The sequence below is a fragment of the Phaethon aethereus genome (assembly GCF_964289735.1).
Source record: "Phaethon aethereus genome assembly, chromosome: 4".
NCBI classification, from domain to species: domain Eukaryota; kingdom Metazoa; phylum Chordata; class Aves; order Phaethontiformes; family Phaethontidae; genus Phaethon; species Phaethon aethereus.
The window spans coordinates 2,422,651-2,440,736 of NC_138578.1; the positions used below are offsets into that span (position 1 = coordinate 2,422,651).

Genomic DNA, 18,086 nt, shown 5'->3' on the forward strand with positions numbered 1-18,086 from the left:
ATATAGATGGGCTCGGGATCGAGGGGTGGACCTGACCATGGATGCTATTGCACAGGTTATCCATGAATGTGAAACGTGTGCTGCGATCAAACAAGCCAAGCGGTTAAAGCCTCTCTGGTATGAAGGACGATGGTTGAAATATAAATATGGGGAGGCCTGGCAGATTGACTATATCACACTTCCACAAACTCGCCAAGGCAAGCGCTATGTGCTTACCATGGTGGAAGCAACCACCGGATGGCTGGAAACATACCCTGTGCCCCATGCCACCGCCCGGAACACTATCCTGGGCCTTGAAAAGCAAGTCTTATGGCGACATGGCACCCCCGAAAGAATTGAGTCAGACAATGGGACTCATTTCCGAAACAACCTCATAGACACCTGGGCCAAAGAGCACGGCATTGAGTGGGTGTATCATATCCCCTATCATGCACCAGCTTCCGGAAAAATTGAACGATACAACGGACTGTTAAAGACTACACTGAGAGCAATGGGTGATGGGACATTCAAAAATTGGGATAAACATTTAGCCAAAGCCACCTGGTTAGTCAACACTAGGGGATCTACTAATAGAGCCGGCCCTGCCCAATCAAAACTTCTACGTACTGTAGAAGGGGATAAAGTCCCTGTGGTGCATGTGAGAAACATGCTGGGGAAGACAGTCTGGGTTACTCCTGCATTAGGAAAAGGCAAACCCATTCGTGGGATTGCCTTTGCCCAGGGACCTGGGTGCACTTGGTGGGTAATGCGGAAGGATGGGGAAGTCCGATGTGTACCTCAAGGAGACTTGATTTTGGGTGAAAACGGTCAATGATTTGAATTGTATTATGTTAATTGTTCAGAATGACATTACTACTATGGCTGCTATCTACCATATCAATGGTATTATAGTAAGAATCACCCAGACTGATGAAGAATGAGCTTCACTGAAACCAAGCAACGTGCACCAGTGATGAAACCAGAACTGGCTTCAGCAGCTTGCGCCCAACAAATCCCTCGAGATCGACATCTTCGACCTGCAGATCATGGACATGGACCGTGCCAGATGACAATCCAACACCACATACCATCTCCCCTGCCCTGAGAGACTGCTATGATGGATGAAGCCCAGAGTCATGGACTGACTGAACTTCATAGACATTTTAAGTGATGGCCCATGGACTGAGAGTGATATCTGTGTGTATATATTAAAGGACAGGAAGAGTAATAATGAATAATTGGAATGTATTGAAAAGTATAGGACCTGGGCATGACGTAAATGGTATGGAATAAGGGGTGGATACTGTCCTGGTTTCAGCCAGGATAGAGCTGGTTTTCCTCACAGAAGCTAGTGTGAGACTGTGTTTTGGATTTGGGATGAGGAACTGTTGATAATGTGCTGATGTTTTGGGTTGTTGCTGAGCCGTCAAGGACAGTCCAGCTTCTTGTGCTGGCCTGCCAGCGAGCAGGCTGGGGGTGCATGGGGAGCTGGGAGGGGACACAGCCGGGACAGCTGACCCAGACTGGCCAAAGAGATATTCCCTACCATACGACGTCATGCCCAGTACATAAACTGGAGTTGGCCGGGGGGGCGGAAATCGCTGCTCGGGGACGGGCTGTCGATCACGGGGTGGTGAGCAATTTCTGTATTGGGCATCACTTGTTCTTATACATTCCTTTGTTGGTATTATCATTATTGTTCCCTTCTTTCTTTCTGTCCTATTAAACCGTGTTTATCTCAACCCACGAGGTTTTTCCTAATTCTCTCCCCCGTCCCGCTGTGGGAGGGAGAGTGAGCGAGCGGCTGCGTGGTGCTTAGTTGCCGGCTGGGGCTAAACCACGACAAACACTTCCAGCGATGGTGACTCCACCACCTCCCTGGGCAGCCTGTGCCAATGTATGACCACCCTCTCAGTAAAGAAATTTTTCCAAATATCTAGTCTAAACCTCCCCTGGCGCAGCTTGAGGCCATTTCCTCCCGTTCTATCACCATTATGACGCATATGCCTCCTAGAGAGGTAAGGATTACCTCTATAAGATATTAAGTCTATAACTGCCAGTGGGACTTGAGGGCCCAAATCCCACAGCAGTGGATGAAAGCTCTGGCCCCTGACCCAAGCCAGGGTCACTGGGCAGGAGTCATCCTGTCATCTGACAGGAGCTTTCTACATAGAGAGTGCCAACGTGCAAAACAAATCACAAGTCAATTCTGTAGTGCTGCCAAGGGCATCTGTTTACTTCAGCATTTGCTGGCATGAAGGGAGGGGACAGAAAGACCTGTTATTTGCCTCATTTTGGATTCAGCCTGACTGAGCACAGTTTTAACAATCCATACCCAGTTTTAAGTGAACTGTACTACAGAGGGCACATTTAAAATTAGCAAACCAGTGGCACATGTTTCCCTGACCTGTGACTCGTACTCCACATGAATGCCACTCTGACATTACAAAGGTGAAGGATGCTCCACTGGAGTATGATAGAACAGACTCTGGGGAAGCAAATTTGAAGTGTCTTGTTGCTACATCCATGCTGAAGGCTCCACATCATTCTTCTTGTGAAGTCAAAGACAAACTTTATACACAATTCTGCAGGACCAGGTGACTCAGTACTTTGACAATCACACCGCCATGCTCTAGGAGTCTCATTGTTTTCTTTTGTTAGCTTCAACTTCTTATTGATCCGAAAGAATTCAGAAGCAGATTCTAGAGCTTAAAATGTATGCTACTTAATTTATGCATTAAAACCTAGATGCACACTACCTCTACATACTATTTTATTGAGGAAAAGTGAAGGTCTTGCATAGGAAGCAAGGGATTTGTACAGTCTCTGCTAACTGCAGTTGACTGTACCTGTGCATTTCAGTGTGATTGCAGACCTACAATCAGCATCTGCTTTGTTTTGAGCCTGTCTTATGTCACAGGCTGGTATCTCCCCTTGTTCCTGAAATAAACATAGGTTTTGAAGGTTGCAATTAGATGATTTTGCTAGCCTGCATTACATTATTATTTACTCAGGTGATCAACTAACTCTAATTAAAATTCTGAAATGTAAGCATCTTTTAGCAGGCAGTATCAGCGAAGCGAGAGCGGCACAGCTGAACTCCCTGGAGTCTTACCATGCACAAATCCCGCAGTGTCAGTCCTTAGTACATCAAACTTATTGGCACAGAGGAGGAAAGAGCCCAAAATGGCTCGCACTGGGAGTCTTCCTGATTCCCAAAGTCTGGTGCACTTAAATGCACATTTGGTAAGCCCAGAAATAAGGCCAGGATGAGTCATTCTTAGCTCCTAGCCCTACTCCCGGCTAGTCGGTGGCAGCCGTTAGTAAACAAATGCTTTATATGTCAGCCTTGATACAAATAGCTCGTGTCTACCGGCGTATACAATGAGGCTGTGTGTGTGACAGCCCTTGGCTCTGGTCCCAGGGCAGGGCTACACTAGCTAAAGGCATGATAGGCACTTGCTTCCCTGGAAATGTGCTGGATGGCAGAGGTCTTAAGTGATCAGTGCAGGAGAAGGATGGAGGAAACTATGTTCAAAGTGCCCAGACTGGGGAGTTGAAGACACGAGGGTGCTCCTAGAAGCCTAATCCTGGTAAGGAAGCCTATGGCATCTCCTTCATGTGGTTCCCTTAGGATGTCTCCATGTGCACATATCTGGAACAAACTGTCACCTTCAGCGGCTGTAGCCCATCTCCCAGCCCGCCTGAGGAGGTGCAGAGACATGCTGCTGAAGGTCAGTGTCTCAGAAACACCACCCCTCAGCTCACCTGCTGAATGCAAAGCTATGGCACCACGATGGGACAGGCACCTGCGCTCAGCAGGATTTTATTCTAGTACAGTAAACAAAGTTCACCAACTGTTTGGATGGGCAGGTCGCCAGCCTCCCTCTAGGAGTAAAACTGTTCACAGCTGATCATGGCGATGCTACGTTCAATTATTTGCACCATTTTTTCAACACAAAAGTGGCACTGAGAAAAAAACACTGAGGAAGGGGAGGGCGAACGCTGCCAGAGAACCTACTGCACTGTCTGTCCACCTCCACCTTCCTCAGGAAGATAAACAACCCAGCACGCTTTTGCTATTTCTAGGCCTGTGCCTCTTGCAGAACCTAGCTCATCTGCCCCCACTCCTTGTCACACCCTGGGCACCAGCCCCAGTGCAATGTTGCACTTTGTTGTGCCTGCCAGCCTCACTTTTGAGTATTTAGTGTCTCGTGGCCAAACGCAGTGCTGGTCCCTAGGATGGGAACCATTAAGCTAGACACTCTGCAAGTCTGCAATACCTTGTAGAGGTTAGCTGTACCCCTTGACACTGCAGTCAGTGCAAAGCAGGGAATACTTTGGGGAAGCAAAAAAAAAATCACACCCCTGGTTGCTTCCAGCATGTGACCTGGGTCTCAGGATGCAGTCAGCGCTTCAAGTGCTGGCTTGTTAAGCACAAATTACTGGCTCATGTCTTGCTTTTTCCTCTAATGTGACTGGGTGGGAAAAGACTTTATGCTTTCTCCTGTCATCAGACCAAAGCAGCACATGACTAAGTGACCAATGACATCCTCCTTCAAACACTTAACTCAGGAAAGAGGAACTTGCGGGAACGGTTTTAGAATAGGGCATGCAGATTTGATGTCAGCAAAACTGTATTTCAAGGCTCATGAAAGATTCCTGTTGCTGCCTTATTTATACCCCTGGCTTCTTATTTCAGAGACGAGAAATAGATAACATCAATGAAGATACCCCCGTGCAACGCTGTGATGCCAGATCTGTCATCAAGCTCCTTCGGGTCGTGAAGATGAACACTCTACCCCTTATAGGCCGTTTGGGAGAATCCTTTCCCAAGAGAGCTGTAAAGAGTCCTCGTATGGTAGGCAGCCAGGCAACACAGAAAAAAGGGCAAACTCTAGGAATTGGAAGCTTCATTTTGAGTTCAATCCGTGATTTCTAAAATGATCTAATTCGTTGCAGCTTTCAGGAAAGCATCATCTAAACAAAGGGGGCATGAACACCCGTACCCAGAAATCATATAAAGGTTTGGTCTAAGTCACCTGCTGAAGATTAAGAGTATCTTAACCTCCTGAGAATGAAATACTTGCACTCAGTGATAGACGAAGAAGTGTAAGAGAATGTATAGCCAGGCTGGGGGTGAGAAAAGTGCTCATCAAAAGAAAGCAAGCTCACCTAGAGCCCTCTGTGACTCATTTGTGACTTATTGGAGCCCTCGGCACAGGAGAGACAAGGACCTGTTGGAGTGGGGCCAGAGGAGGCCACAGCAATGCTCCGAGGGCTGGAACAGCTCTGCTGGGAGGACAGGCTGGGAGAGCTGGGGGGGGTTCAGCCTGGAGCAGAGAAGGCTCCGGGGAGACCTTACTGCAGCTGCCAGGGCTTAAGGGGGGATGACAAGAAAGATGGGGAGAGACTTTTTAGCAGGGCCTATAGTGACAGGACAAGGGGTAACGGTTTTAAACTAAAAGAGGGGAGATTCAAACTAGATATAGGGAAGAGATTGTTCACAGCGAGAGTGGTGAAACCCTGGCCCAGGTTGCCCAGAGAGGTGGCAGATGCCCCAACGCTAGAAACATCCCAGGTCAGGTTGGACGGGGCTCTGAGCACTCTGATCCAGTTGAAGATGTCCCTGCTCACTGCAGGGGGGCTGGACTAGATGGCCTTTGAAGGTCCCTTCCAACCCAAACTATTCTATGGTTCTATGATTTCTGTTCCACTCCTCTACAGGTCCTTGGCTCATGTGATACTTCATTTAGATAAACTTCAGATAAAGCTTACCAAAATCCTTCCTCAGAAAGGCAGATTGTTATTCCTGGCACTGAATCCAAGGGAACATTTAACACGTATTTCTCTGAGCCTGGTGATGACACCAGTGACATGGCTCTAAAGTTTCCTTCCATTATGACGAAAAGCTTCATTTCACTGTAAATAAACGTCACAGCAAGGCTAAGAGAGTACACACGGGATGCTCCAGCTGAAAAAAGACGTTTGCCTGTAAAGCCTGCCAACACGTGTTACACGCTGTAAGAAAGAGTATAAAATGATACCACACTCTACACCAGCTCCCTGATGAGTGTCGTCTCAGAAACTGTTCTTTCCCAGGAGCTAAAACCCCATTCCTGGTATTTTCTCGGAATCAACTGTTTTCTATCTCCAGCTCAGAAGATTATACATGTCAGCTACAAATACAGACGTCTTTTTTTCTTTTTTTTAAATCACAAAACTCAAGCTTGTATTTGTTTTCTAGGTGCTCTTCAGACTTTGGACTTTGATAAATTTCTGTGTTAAAAGCTGTTTGAAAAGAAATATTTGGATGTCTTTTATGCTGCATTTTTCTGTGGGCCTGACAATGTAAAGAATCTACATGGAAGTCAAAGCATAATGTATCTAGCATGTTTGACAACCACGAGAGTCTAGCAGCGTGAATTTGCTGCAACATTTTATTTATGGTTACATTTCTAAGAGCTACTGGGTGCTACAACTTCAGTGAACCCTGAGATATGTTTGAGAGATTTAACATTTCACAGAATTTAGCCAAATACATTATATCATGTTTTATGCTTTGTGGTCTCTGCTGCTCCCCATCACTGGCAAAATAACACAACGTAGCAGAATAATGTCATATTATTGTTTCAGTCTATTCCTGTATGGTATACTGACCCTGCTACTCTGCTGCATGCAGAGCTTCCACTGAAGTACAAAGGCATTTCTGGGGCATTTCTCATATGTCTCTAAAGACTGCAGAGATTGAAATCTTGTGCACAGGGAAATACTTAAATGAGCAAGATCTGTACATCTGCAACTTTGATCTCCTTCTACTGGTCTCCAAGAGGAGATTTGCACTGGTTCAGTGTTTCTTTTTCTCTGCCACGCAGTGTCTGGTATTTTCTGCCTCCTCCTTCAAATCCTTAGAAGGGATTTGATCCTAAGCTAGAGGGAGGTAGAAAACATCAGGCACCGATCATGAAATGGCATATGAAATGCAATTGTACCAGCTAGGGAAAAGGAGAACGGAGAACAACAAAACAGAAAGCATGACTTTCAAAGACACTGACTAATAAACTGAAAGAACCTGGCAAATAGTGGCTCATGGGAAACAAATCTATGAGGAAAAGGGATTTAGGGAAAGCTGTCATTCCTTGATATTACTGGCACAGTACACAAGTTCAGAGAAAGGACAGGAAATGCAGTAAGAGACTGGCCTGGGCAAGTGATAAGCTCTACCTCAAACCCAAGAAGGAATTCCAAGTCAGATCACTATGCGTAAGTAGGAGAGAATGGCAGTAGACCTGTTAGATATTTTGAGTCAGCTAAGTGAGGATGAAATGCATTATAATAGAGAAAAATGGCAGACAAACTCAGAATCACAAGCTGTTTCCTTGAAAATTCATGGAAAACCGGTGTACTTCCAAAGAAACTGTTCAATTTGCAGATGACACCCAGCTAGAAAACACAACAAGGATGCTGAAGGGCTTCAAATGGGTTCAAAATGATCCTGACATTTTGGACAAAACCTGGAAAATAAGAGAGTGGAAAAAAACAGAGATAAATGACTTCTCCCAAGCAGAATTTCTCAGCTGCGCAAATAGCAAATGAGGAACAACTGGCTAGGCAGGAGTTCAAGAGGGGAAAGATACAGGGATTTTAGTAGGTTGTAAGTGTCAGCAACATCCTCGTTGTTGGAAGTTGTTGGAAGCATCCTATCGTGAGAACAAAGACAAACATGAGATAACCCTCTGTACTTCTCAGTCTGGGTAAGGCCACCTCTGGTGGTGATGTCTGTCTCCAGGGTTGGTTACTGTTCTTTAGGAAAGTTGTAAGCAAATTCAAAAGAAAATGGCGAGAGCTACAGGAATGATTACACACCTATGACCAGCATGTCAAGATGGAGCAAACTGAGTTTCTAATACAGGTAAGAGATAACTGAGGACATCCCTAAGAAGCTCCAGTTAAGTACATGGGTGATAAAAAGGAACCAGAAATACTTTGATTCCCTTATTTCTTTGGGACAGAGGAAGGGAGCTCAGGAGAGCGGACAGATTTATGTTGAAAACTAGTGACCATTTTCTAGCAGAAAGAACAGTTAAATAATGAAATACATCATCCTGAAGGATCTGGTTTATCCCTCTTTCAAGATCAGCTTACATAATCATCGGTGGGTTGATGTTGTCTTATGGCAGAAGGGTAAAACAGACCAGCACTTCTTGATTGTTAAGATAAAAAGTTTTTTTGAAGGGAATCCATGGACCCTCTTGTAGTTTACAATTATTTTGGTGGCTATGAACAACAAAGCCCTTAAGGTGTAGGTAAGCTTTACTGTCTTACAACACTTTGATTTTACTACTAGAGTTATAAGCATTTGAATTTCTACCTGGCAGTAGCTGCCATCCATGTGTGTGTTGGAGGGGAGGAGGTTGAAAATAAATACATTCATGTATGACCTCCAGGCCACCAGCAGCCTGCAGTCACCAGCCTTAAACTGGAGTCCTGAAGTCCCCTTCAGCCTACTGCCTTTGATTCTTTGGACACAAGGAAAGGCTCTGACAGTGCCCGGCTTTCCTTCAGCATGACTGTAAGCCATATAGACACACATGCTGATTCATTATGAGAAACAGCTTTTCCCCCTCCTTCACCGGCTGCCTTCCAGATTTTAACAACTGATAATGTAAAGCAGGTCTGGATCTGGGGTATCCTCATTACTAAACAATCTGAGGGCAAGTTCTGCGGATGGCACTCCCGCCAGTTCTAATCTGCCCGCTTCTCTGCTCTCCCTACATTATTCAGTGCCTTACTGCGGAAAGCAACTTCTTGGGCAGCAATCTAGGACAGAAGGTATGGAAATGGGCATGGTGGTGTTGGGTTGATGGTTGGACTTGATGATCTTAGAGGTCTTTTCCAACCTTAATGATTCTGTGATTCTGTGAAAGCATTTCTCTTCAAAAGCCAAGAGCAACTGAGAGAAACCGTCTCCCTTACTGTCAGACATGCTCCTCATGTGCCACCTGCTGGGTACCGTGAAATGTTGCACAGAGAAGAGCGCCCAGTGTTCATAGCCGAGATACTTGCCCTTAATACGGAAAAAGGATGGTACGGAAAGACAGTCAGGGTTACAGCTTCTTCCCGGAGTGTGATGCAGGACCAAAGTATATGAGCGCTTTGCCCTTCCCATTTTTCTACCTGGCTGTGTCGGGACCTAACGCAAAAAACATCAAGCAACTGCCAAGAAAACCTTCATGGCAGAAGCCTCTTGAATTTTAGATTTTAACTAAAGCTAAGTGAGCTTATGGTTAAGATATCTATGAGATGATGTTTCTTTTCCCATCTCCTTTTAGGTCTGCCTTTGGGCACATCTTTTCACTGGAGACGGGAAGAAGAGATGAATAAAATACCTTACTTCTGTACTTGCTTCCACAGCTCCATCTGTGCTTCTGCTTTCTCACTAGATCCCCTGCTTGCCTTCCTCCGCACTACTGTGCCTCCTCTTTTACTACAGAGTTATATTCCCAAGCGAATCTGACCATTTCCAGTTAAACTGTCTACTCCTTTGGCTGCAAAGAAAAACCAACTCACTAGCAAATGGCTGGGTTAGAAAACTTAACAAGAACAGTAGGCAGGACATAAGTCTTCTGTCTAATATTCTTCACACTAGAAGAATCAGTGGTGCTGAACATGATTATACCTTACAGCTACTGCAAGGGGTAACTACCAAAATACACTTACGCAGCACTAGTACTTGGCACCTGCTCTATCGATAGGGAATACGATTAAGAGAGTTACAACACATTATTCTGTATTTTTTAGGACTCGCACCAGCCCAAATTGTTAAGAGTAGATATGGCGCCTGGTACCTCGGCCCTAAAACATGTAAAAAGCAAAATGTGGGCAAACCTGTAATGGATCTGAAAGAAGCTGGCAACGGTGTTCACAATTTTACAACACCACCGGTTAAGAAGGTACCATAAGCACTGCGTGCCGCTGACACTGAGCCCAGCGGAGTTAACGACTACGGGACATGCAGGTTATGGGAACACGCCCATGCACTACTTACGGCAACAATAAGAAGCATAATGTCGCTTACTGTTCACCTGACCGGTGACGACGACTGCACGGTTTTTCGCTCTGTCACAGCAAGAATCCACATTGTAAGGCCTGGCAATGAGCAAACTAGTGACCGCTCTTACTATCAGAAAGCTGCTACCTGCTTCCAACCTCACCTGTGACCTGTTCTCCTTTCCCTCCTCAACAGAGCTTCAGAAAAGCACCAGTGGGTTTTTTACGCATGCTGTCCTTATGCTCGGGAAGAGCTCTCTGTAAACGTCCGTAAAGCTTGCCCTGCCAAACTCTCTTTCTCAAGCTGCCTGTGGAACTCCCAGATGCCCCGATAGTACAGCCACAGGAAACAACAGGGCTCTTTAATCTGTGTTTCTTTCGTACTCGTTCATGTTTCCATTTTGTGCTATTATAAAAGTAAACCTGGAGGAAGCACTGTACACACACACGGCTTGTTTAAGAGCAGTACTCTCCAACATCCTTAATGCAGCAGCTGTGGACACCACAGGATCGGACACTGGCCGAGCTCAAAAGCACTCAGTAAACAGCATCGCGTACTGCCACTGTCAGAGCCAGAATAGTGGGACAGATGCACCACGGGTCTGATTCAGCAGGGCATTTCTCACTCGCTCTTACGCTACGCTACGCTAGCAGAGATTCCCTGTCACCACACTAGATGGCATAGCTTACAAAACAAAATTCAGAAAGTTCATTTGAGACAGTGCATGTGGGCCAGGACTTCTAAATAACAGTTATGGCTGTAGAGTTGTTTATAGAATCGTAATAGTAAATATCCACCCTGCTGGTTTGGTTTTTCAGTGTGAAAAGGTGGCAGGTTTGAAGGTCCTAATCTTAGGCCAGTCAGCTGGCTGGTAATTCTGCAAAGTCACATGTAGCTGTTGGAAATATGGTCCAGCAACTGCTATCACATTTGTTGAATAAACAATGGTGCAATGAAGCCTTGGTGTTCACAGAACACTGACTTCCAAACTAATGCCACATCACAAATGTTCATTGCATGAACGAACTAAAATCTTGAATGAATTAGAAACAGAATTGATAGCATCCCTGAGACTTGGAGAAACCGTTTCCTTGCCCCTTTATTGTACTGTCGCTTTGTTTGGTTCCAATGAAAGCTTTAAAAAAATACAGATACATTTTGGAGCATTTCTGTCTCCATGTTCTATGGGATGTGAGCACTTCAAGAATTGCTAGAGAGGAAGGACTACCAAAAACCAGGGGTAGGTTACCGTCTGCAATGATCTGTGCATTTGCTGCAGAACAGGAACCTCAGTCCTCAGCATCCTGTGATCTCTTGGGCCGTGACTCTTCTCACTTCTCTTCTGCCCAGCACCTCTGCTTCTAGCACTCGTTAAGTGATCGGTGATTCAGGAATGTCGGCTTTAGTATTCGCCAGGAAGCCTGTTTTAAAAAAAGGAAACAGAAAATAAATTATAGACATCCTAAGAGGAGTTCCAAAGCACAAATTTGCTGCTACCTCGGCAGAGTATCATTGTTACATCCATAACTGAACCACCTAAAACTAGTCAGATCCAGCATAAATCCACATTGCCTCTGAAACGGAAAGGTCTGCCTTTCCTTTAGCCACCCGTTCTCGTTTTCTCCACTCTGTTGGCCGAAGCATTTGTGTGGATGAAACCAAACACTTTCTGTGTTAATTTTCAGCTGGATCAGTTACCTAATTTGACACACTTCAATGGTCACATGAAAATAAAGGGCTGCACAAAACAGGCAGTGAGGACAGGGAAGCTGAAGAGTCTAGGCAACTCTTCTGTGACAGTGTGGACTTATGCTGGACTAAAGTGCCATCCTACCGGGAGATTTGCAAATTCTGAAGCCTTTTCAGGTCCTGCCACCCACTGCAGCCACCGCAAGCCATCCCTGATAAAGCTGAACCCCTTGCTCACCAAAACTTTGCTCACCTCTGAACTGTGGCTGTTCCACAGCAGATTACAAGGATGGCCCTGCTCTAGGAGACCACAGCGCTCAAAGTGCAGTTGCATCAGTGGATGCTGATGGCACCTGGAAGCGACTGGATAAAAACAGCAGGTGCCCTCTGAGAACTATGGAGGACTTGCACGGGAATCTGGGTTACAGAACTGTCCTTCCCTGCCTGCCTGTGCAGCAAGCTCATCTCTGCTGGCACCTGCGTCTCCCTCTTTCTGTAATCATTCAAATGCATTACAAGTAACAAAAACTACTCTCTGAGCACTCAAAGCAGTCTGGGTGCTTTGCTTTAGTTTCTTCTGCAGATACTGGATGAAAAAGAGTCCGGCAGCAGAAAAGACTTGCGTGAGCATGGAAAATGAATGGAACCAGAAGAGACCTTTGCTCTTTTCTTGCTCATTAAAGCAGCACCCTGCCTTTCATCACATGCATTTGTGTGTCTTCAAAATAAAATGTTCCTTAAGGATTTCTCTAACAGTTACTTCTAAGCTGTGTTAGTTTGGGGTCTCTTCCTTCCTAAGCTGTTTTATCATCAAATATATTTAAGGAAAATATGGGGTTAGCAGCTCCAAACACTACCTCTTCCTCTGTGCTGAGGTCTGGCAGAATAATGCTCTTCTATAGTGTAAAGATACAATATTAACAGTCTTTGGCTGCTCTGCTTCAGGGAGATGACTAGGAATTTTAAATTGCAGTAGTATGTAGGTGCCCTAACTGATAATTCCAGTACAAATACAGAGCATGGGACTGCCTCTGTTCTGAAGGCTAGAAAAAGGAATGTAAGTAAACTGCAAAAATAACATCTACTACACAAAGAGCTTCAGTAGTTAATATAACTCATTACAGTCAAGTGTCTGTTTTATGTAGCAAGGCTAAGATGCACCCTGAAGCACCAACAATGGTAAAAGAGAGTGCACCCAAAACTACATTTACTGAGAAAGTGCCCAGGCAGGTCCTAGATTCTCAGCTCTCTTCTTTCACTGTATTTTTGAGCAGAAGATCTGAGCAGTGCATTTTTAGCGCATGCCTGAACGCATCCCACACATCAAAGTACCAAAATAGATATTTTTACTTAATCACAAGCTCAGCACTTTGGTGGAGGGCTTCAGAGATGGTGTCTTAGTTACTGTGCTAAGCAAAGAAATGAGAAATATTTAGGTCATGAATTCTGCGTATTTGCACAGGCTACCATATACCATATCGTCCAGGGAGCTTCACGCGAAGACTGCACACTTGTGCTTCTATAAATTTGAATGACATTTACTGTCCTGTTAAGCTGAGGTAGTGCTGCTCTAAATGATACTGGAAGATTAAGAAGTTCACACACTGAAATAGACTTATTGGGACATCCTCTTTCCTAATTCTCTTTCCTAATGAGATAGCAGATAAAATCTCATCAGTGGGCTTTCGAAATCAGGTAATGACAACACCTTTGTTCACATAAAGAGAATTGATTTAAAAAAGACATTAGTCAAAACTGAACGGAACTGCCTCCCCTATCTCCTTCTCTGGTCTTAATCTTTGGTGTTAATAGTCTACACCGATAAACATTTTTACAGATTGTCACCCCAGAATTACCAATTCAAATACAAAGTCATAAGTTGCATTTACCAAATTTCTTGAGTTCCTAGTAAGACTTATCTGTATAACCTTTCAATTTTGAAATAAAATTTGACATAATCACTTCAAGAGGAAAACTGGGTACTAAAATGAAGGGAAATTAAAATAAACATCAAATATCCTCTGCACTAATGGACTCTGAAGTCCTGGTAGTCCAAAAAAGCTTCCTGAGCATAATATGGGAGACAGGAGAGCAGGACAACGTTAAGAAATCCAATTGTGGTCATTAGAGTATGATGCAGAAGTTACAAAATTAGTAGCGAATTCATCTCACTTCTTAGGGCTACCAGAGAAAGCCTGGATTTTCATCAGCACAATCATTAAAAGTCCAGGCATATCAGTCACCCTCAGCACAACCCTGTTAGAGCATCTAAATCTAAGGCCACCAGTACTGCTCGAGTTAAACTTCATAAACTTCTGCAGTTACTACAGCTCCAATGCTTGCCTTCATGCAAAAACAGGAAACTCAAGCACCCAGTCCTCAATTTCTGTGCATCACCTCTCTTCATTTTTATATTATCCATGGTTTAAAACACTTGCAGTGTGGCTACCCTGTGCAGAGTGCCTAGCTGTAGCAACAAAATGAGGAAAGAGAAGGGGGGAAAAAGGGGGAGAGATGGCAGGAAAGGTGTGGGGAGGGGCAAGCCTTTTAACTTTTTCTCTCCTAGCTCCTGACTTTTTTTATTCCGACCCGCCTTTTCCTTCCCTTCGGCCCCCCCTCCCGGGGCCATGGGGAGCCGCCTCCCGCCCCCGGGGCGGCTCCTCCCCGAGGCCGGGGCCCGGTTTAAAGCGGCGCCGGGGGCGTGGAGCCGTGGTGCCCCTGCTGCCAGCGCCCGGCCATGGCCCGTGACCGCGGTCCGCCCGTACTGCGGCAGCCGCCCGCCGCGCCCAGCTTCGCTGCCGCCCTGCCCGCCGAGGCCCGCGGCTGGGGCTGGCTGGGCGCGGGGCTGTGGCCGGCGCTGGTGGTGGGGCTGCTGGCCGCCCTCGTCGCCTGGCTCTGGTACGGCGGCGGTGACGGGCGAAGCGAGGAGGGCGGTGAGGCGGCGGCCGGGGCGGCCCCGCTGCGGGGCGGCGGCGGCGGCGAGGGGATCCCGCAGGCGAGGGGCGAGGCGGCGGTAGTGGCCACAGGTACCGGGCAGGGGTGCTGCGGGGGGAGCTGGTGCTCGATGCGTTCCCCTCTGCCCATGCCTGCCCCGCGAGGGCTTGGGTTTGCTGCCGCGAAGCTTAACTGCGCGGTTTAAGCCATGCCTGTTTCAATGAAATGTCATTTTTTAGAGGCTCTTCTGGTGAGTGGTGAGCAAGTGCTGCAGGAAGCCAAGGCTGCTGCCCTGTCCAGCCCTCGGAAGCCAGGGGAGGATCCGGAGGCTGTCCTGAGGAAAGAGCTTAACCATGTTCAGAGTGGTGGAGTTGCAGGCAAAGCTCTGGAGATGGGGCAGCGGCTCCCCAAGCAGGGTGCCACCGACTCCAAGGAGCATCCAGCTGACATGCATGGCAGCCAGGCGGGAGAATTGAGACCCCAGATGGGTGAGGCAAGTGACGGATGGTGCGTGATGGAAGTGATAAGAGCCTCTGCAGATATTTGTAAGGACAGAACTGAGGAGCAGCCGGGTCAGCCAGCTGAGAGTAGGGACTTGGACCATGAGGAATGGGAAGTCGTTTCTGAGCACCTGGCTTGGGGGGAGGCTGGCAAGAATGGCAGCCTGGAAGACTCCGACAGCAAGGAATGGGAACAAGGAGACTGCCCTGATGGAGACTTGAAAGCCAAGAGAGTTGCAGCTGTGCCCCCCATGTTTCAAAACACCCATGTGACTTTCCGTGTCCACTACATCACCCACTCTGACGCTCAGCTGATTGGTGTTACTGGTGACCACGAGTGTCTCGGCCAGTGGCACAGCTACGTTCCCCTCAAGTACGACAAGGATGGATTCTGGTGTGAATCTGTTACTCTGCCAGTAGACACCAAAGTAGAATGGAAATTTATCTTGGTGGAAAATGGGAAGGTCAGACGTTGGGAAGAATGTGGTAATAGGACCCTAGTGACTGAACATGAAGATCTAATTGTTCATCAGTGGTGGGGATACCATTAATGGGATTTTGGAATCTGCGTATCTAATGGCAAACCTGCTTAGATTAATCACGGAGTCCCTATACTTTACTCCATCAGTAGGAGACCTTCTCAAGTGCAGAGCTCTGTAAATCTCCTATCAGACCTGGTTAAACTGCCTGAGCAGCAGATCTCTGCCATCCCCTTTAGGAAATCGTTTGGCAACCTGAAAAATCAACTTGAAATGCATTCTGAATGTGCAAGGTAGGCTATGAAGGCATGAGCAGCGTTCCAAGCAGCTGCCTGTCCAGATGAATCTGGACCCTGGACTTCAGTTTGTATTGCTTTGAGCGGGGCTGTGGGATGCATCTTTGTACCGACTGCTTAGGGCTTTTGAAGCATACTAGAAAGCGTGGTTACCTACATTGTAATAGAAACTTAAGTGTTTTAACTTTATGTAATGTATTAAGTAAACAATAAACACTTTCAGACTGACAGTCCATTAAAACTTGACCACTGAACTGGCTCATTTTCATAACTTTTTGATGTAAGTGATGTATTTAACCTGAAATTTTAGGGCTAAAGAATTCCTGAAAAGTGACTGGCCCTCTTTGAAGCAACAAAAAAAAAAGTTTACCCCCTCAAGTACTAGATTCTCTATTCCCTACTCTCCAGGAAGCACCTCAGCTGAAATGCAGGCTTGGCAGATGGTCCCTTTTAGTCAGATCATCCTGCTGAGAGGAGAGCAAAGGTCAGAAAGGACTGTCTGGGCTTAATGAATTACTCTGTCAGGGTGGGAGCAGGCTTCAAAAAAACCTGGACTGCTGTGATAGCTAGGGAATAGGATTCTTTCTGAAATAGTTAGGTGGTGTATGCTGCCTACCTAGCAACAATACCACAGTATTGTTAGCGACTACTTAGCTTAAACTCATATGTTTTTTTCTACACTAGGCTTTTCAACATAAATTTAAGTTATGGCCTTGTAGGAAGCCAGATAAAGTGCAATACTTGGAAATCCAACCAGTTGATTTTTTTTTTTTTTTTAATACGACAGAAGCAGAAAGCTGCTCTGCTTACCTGCTTTTTGGATTTTTGGTTCCAAAAACATGATGACACTTCAGCAAGCTCTTGGCTATGTAATGAGGAACCTGGATCTAGCTTGCAAATATCACTTTCCTAAGGAAGTGATTCCCCCAGTGCATCTGGTCTGAAGAGGGTAGTTTTATAGGAGTTCTGGAAGTGTGTAGATTAGAACTTTGGTTTAGAATATTTACTTCAAAAGCACATTGCTGATCTAATTGCCCCTGCTAATTCTTTCCTGCTTTGCATGGTGGGGCAGCCTGAATATGCAAAATAGAATAGATTTTGGTGGTAAGAGTGGAAAATGAGCTTCAGAGGCTTACCAGTTGGTGGGACAATACTAGAGCTGCTGTGAAAAACAAATCCATTGAGAGTGGACTGGGCTGCCTGCTCATGCCACAAGATAGCTCTTGAGGAGGTGTTGCAGGGAGGGTGAAGAGGAAGAGACACTAAGGTGAGTTGGAGTTTGGGTTCTCCTGTAAAACAAGCCCCTCAGAGCTGTTGCTACATGACAGAGCAAACTTGTTTTGTGGGTCAGTTACCTTTGCAGATACTAGCTTTGCTCTCTTGTCATCTCAAGCAACCTAAAGATCCAGGTGAATTTAATTTCCTTCAAGAGACCTTTTACAGAAGACAACAAAGTAGGAAATGTGGGTGGGAGCTAAACTTGAGACTGTAAGCTTTTTATTAACTGCCTGTCCAAGATGAAAAGTACCTCTGTAACTACTTCTGTGTGAGAAGTATTGCAGGTCTGGGAGGAATGTGTTATCTTTTCTGGCAACTGACTCAAAAGGGAGAGGGTGGAGCTGATAATGCAGCAGGTGGTTGATGCTGCTTCAGTGGTCCTAAACACATGCCCATGTACACACACTCGTCCTCAACTCTCTCAACAGGAAACGAATATGGGACTTAAGTTACTTACTACATGAACTTAAAAGGAAAATAGGACATTGTTTTTCAACCCAGGGCATAACTAATATGAAGCTCATTTCATTGCAGGGGCTATTGCTTCACTGTAACAAATATTTCTACTGTCTAGTTATGACTGCTTACTGGGTATAAACAAAAAGCTCCTACGTTCTGCCCACGTGCACCACTGCTGAGTACACAAAACATTTGTGTGGGTTTCAGTCAGAAACTTATAGCTTTAACGGCATAGGTAACATTGTGCTGGAACTAATGGCTTGGTACCTTAACTGCATTTTTTGCACTTAGCTTTTCTAACAATAAATTTAAGTAAGTGACCAATATACCTAATATAGAGAGATACAGTTGAAATAGAAGTTGATCTTCAGATATCACTGCAGTCCAAGCAAAACATGTTAGTCCAAGCTGTTTACAATTC

The 18,086-nt window shown here is 45.7% G+C and overlaps 1 protein-coding gene across 1 annotated transcript; it reads left to right on the forward strand.

Annotated features, from left to right (window-relative positions):
* Positions 1-14,329: 14,329 nt before the first annotated feature.
* Positions 14,330-15,704, forward strand: STBD1 (starch binding domain 1; the record flags this gene model as incomplete). Its single annotated transcript, XM_081999468.1, has 2 exons — positions 14,330-14,745; positions 14,893-15,704. Exons 1-2 carry the CDS (start codon positions 14,457-14,459, stop codon positions 15,702-15,704), a joined length of 1,101 nt encoding a protein of 366 aa, XP_081855594.1. The 5' UTR covers positions 14,330-14,456.
* Positions 15,705-18,086: the final 2,382 nt, after the last annotated feature.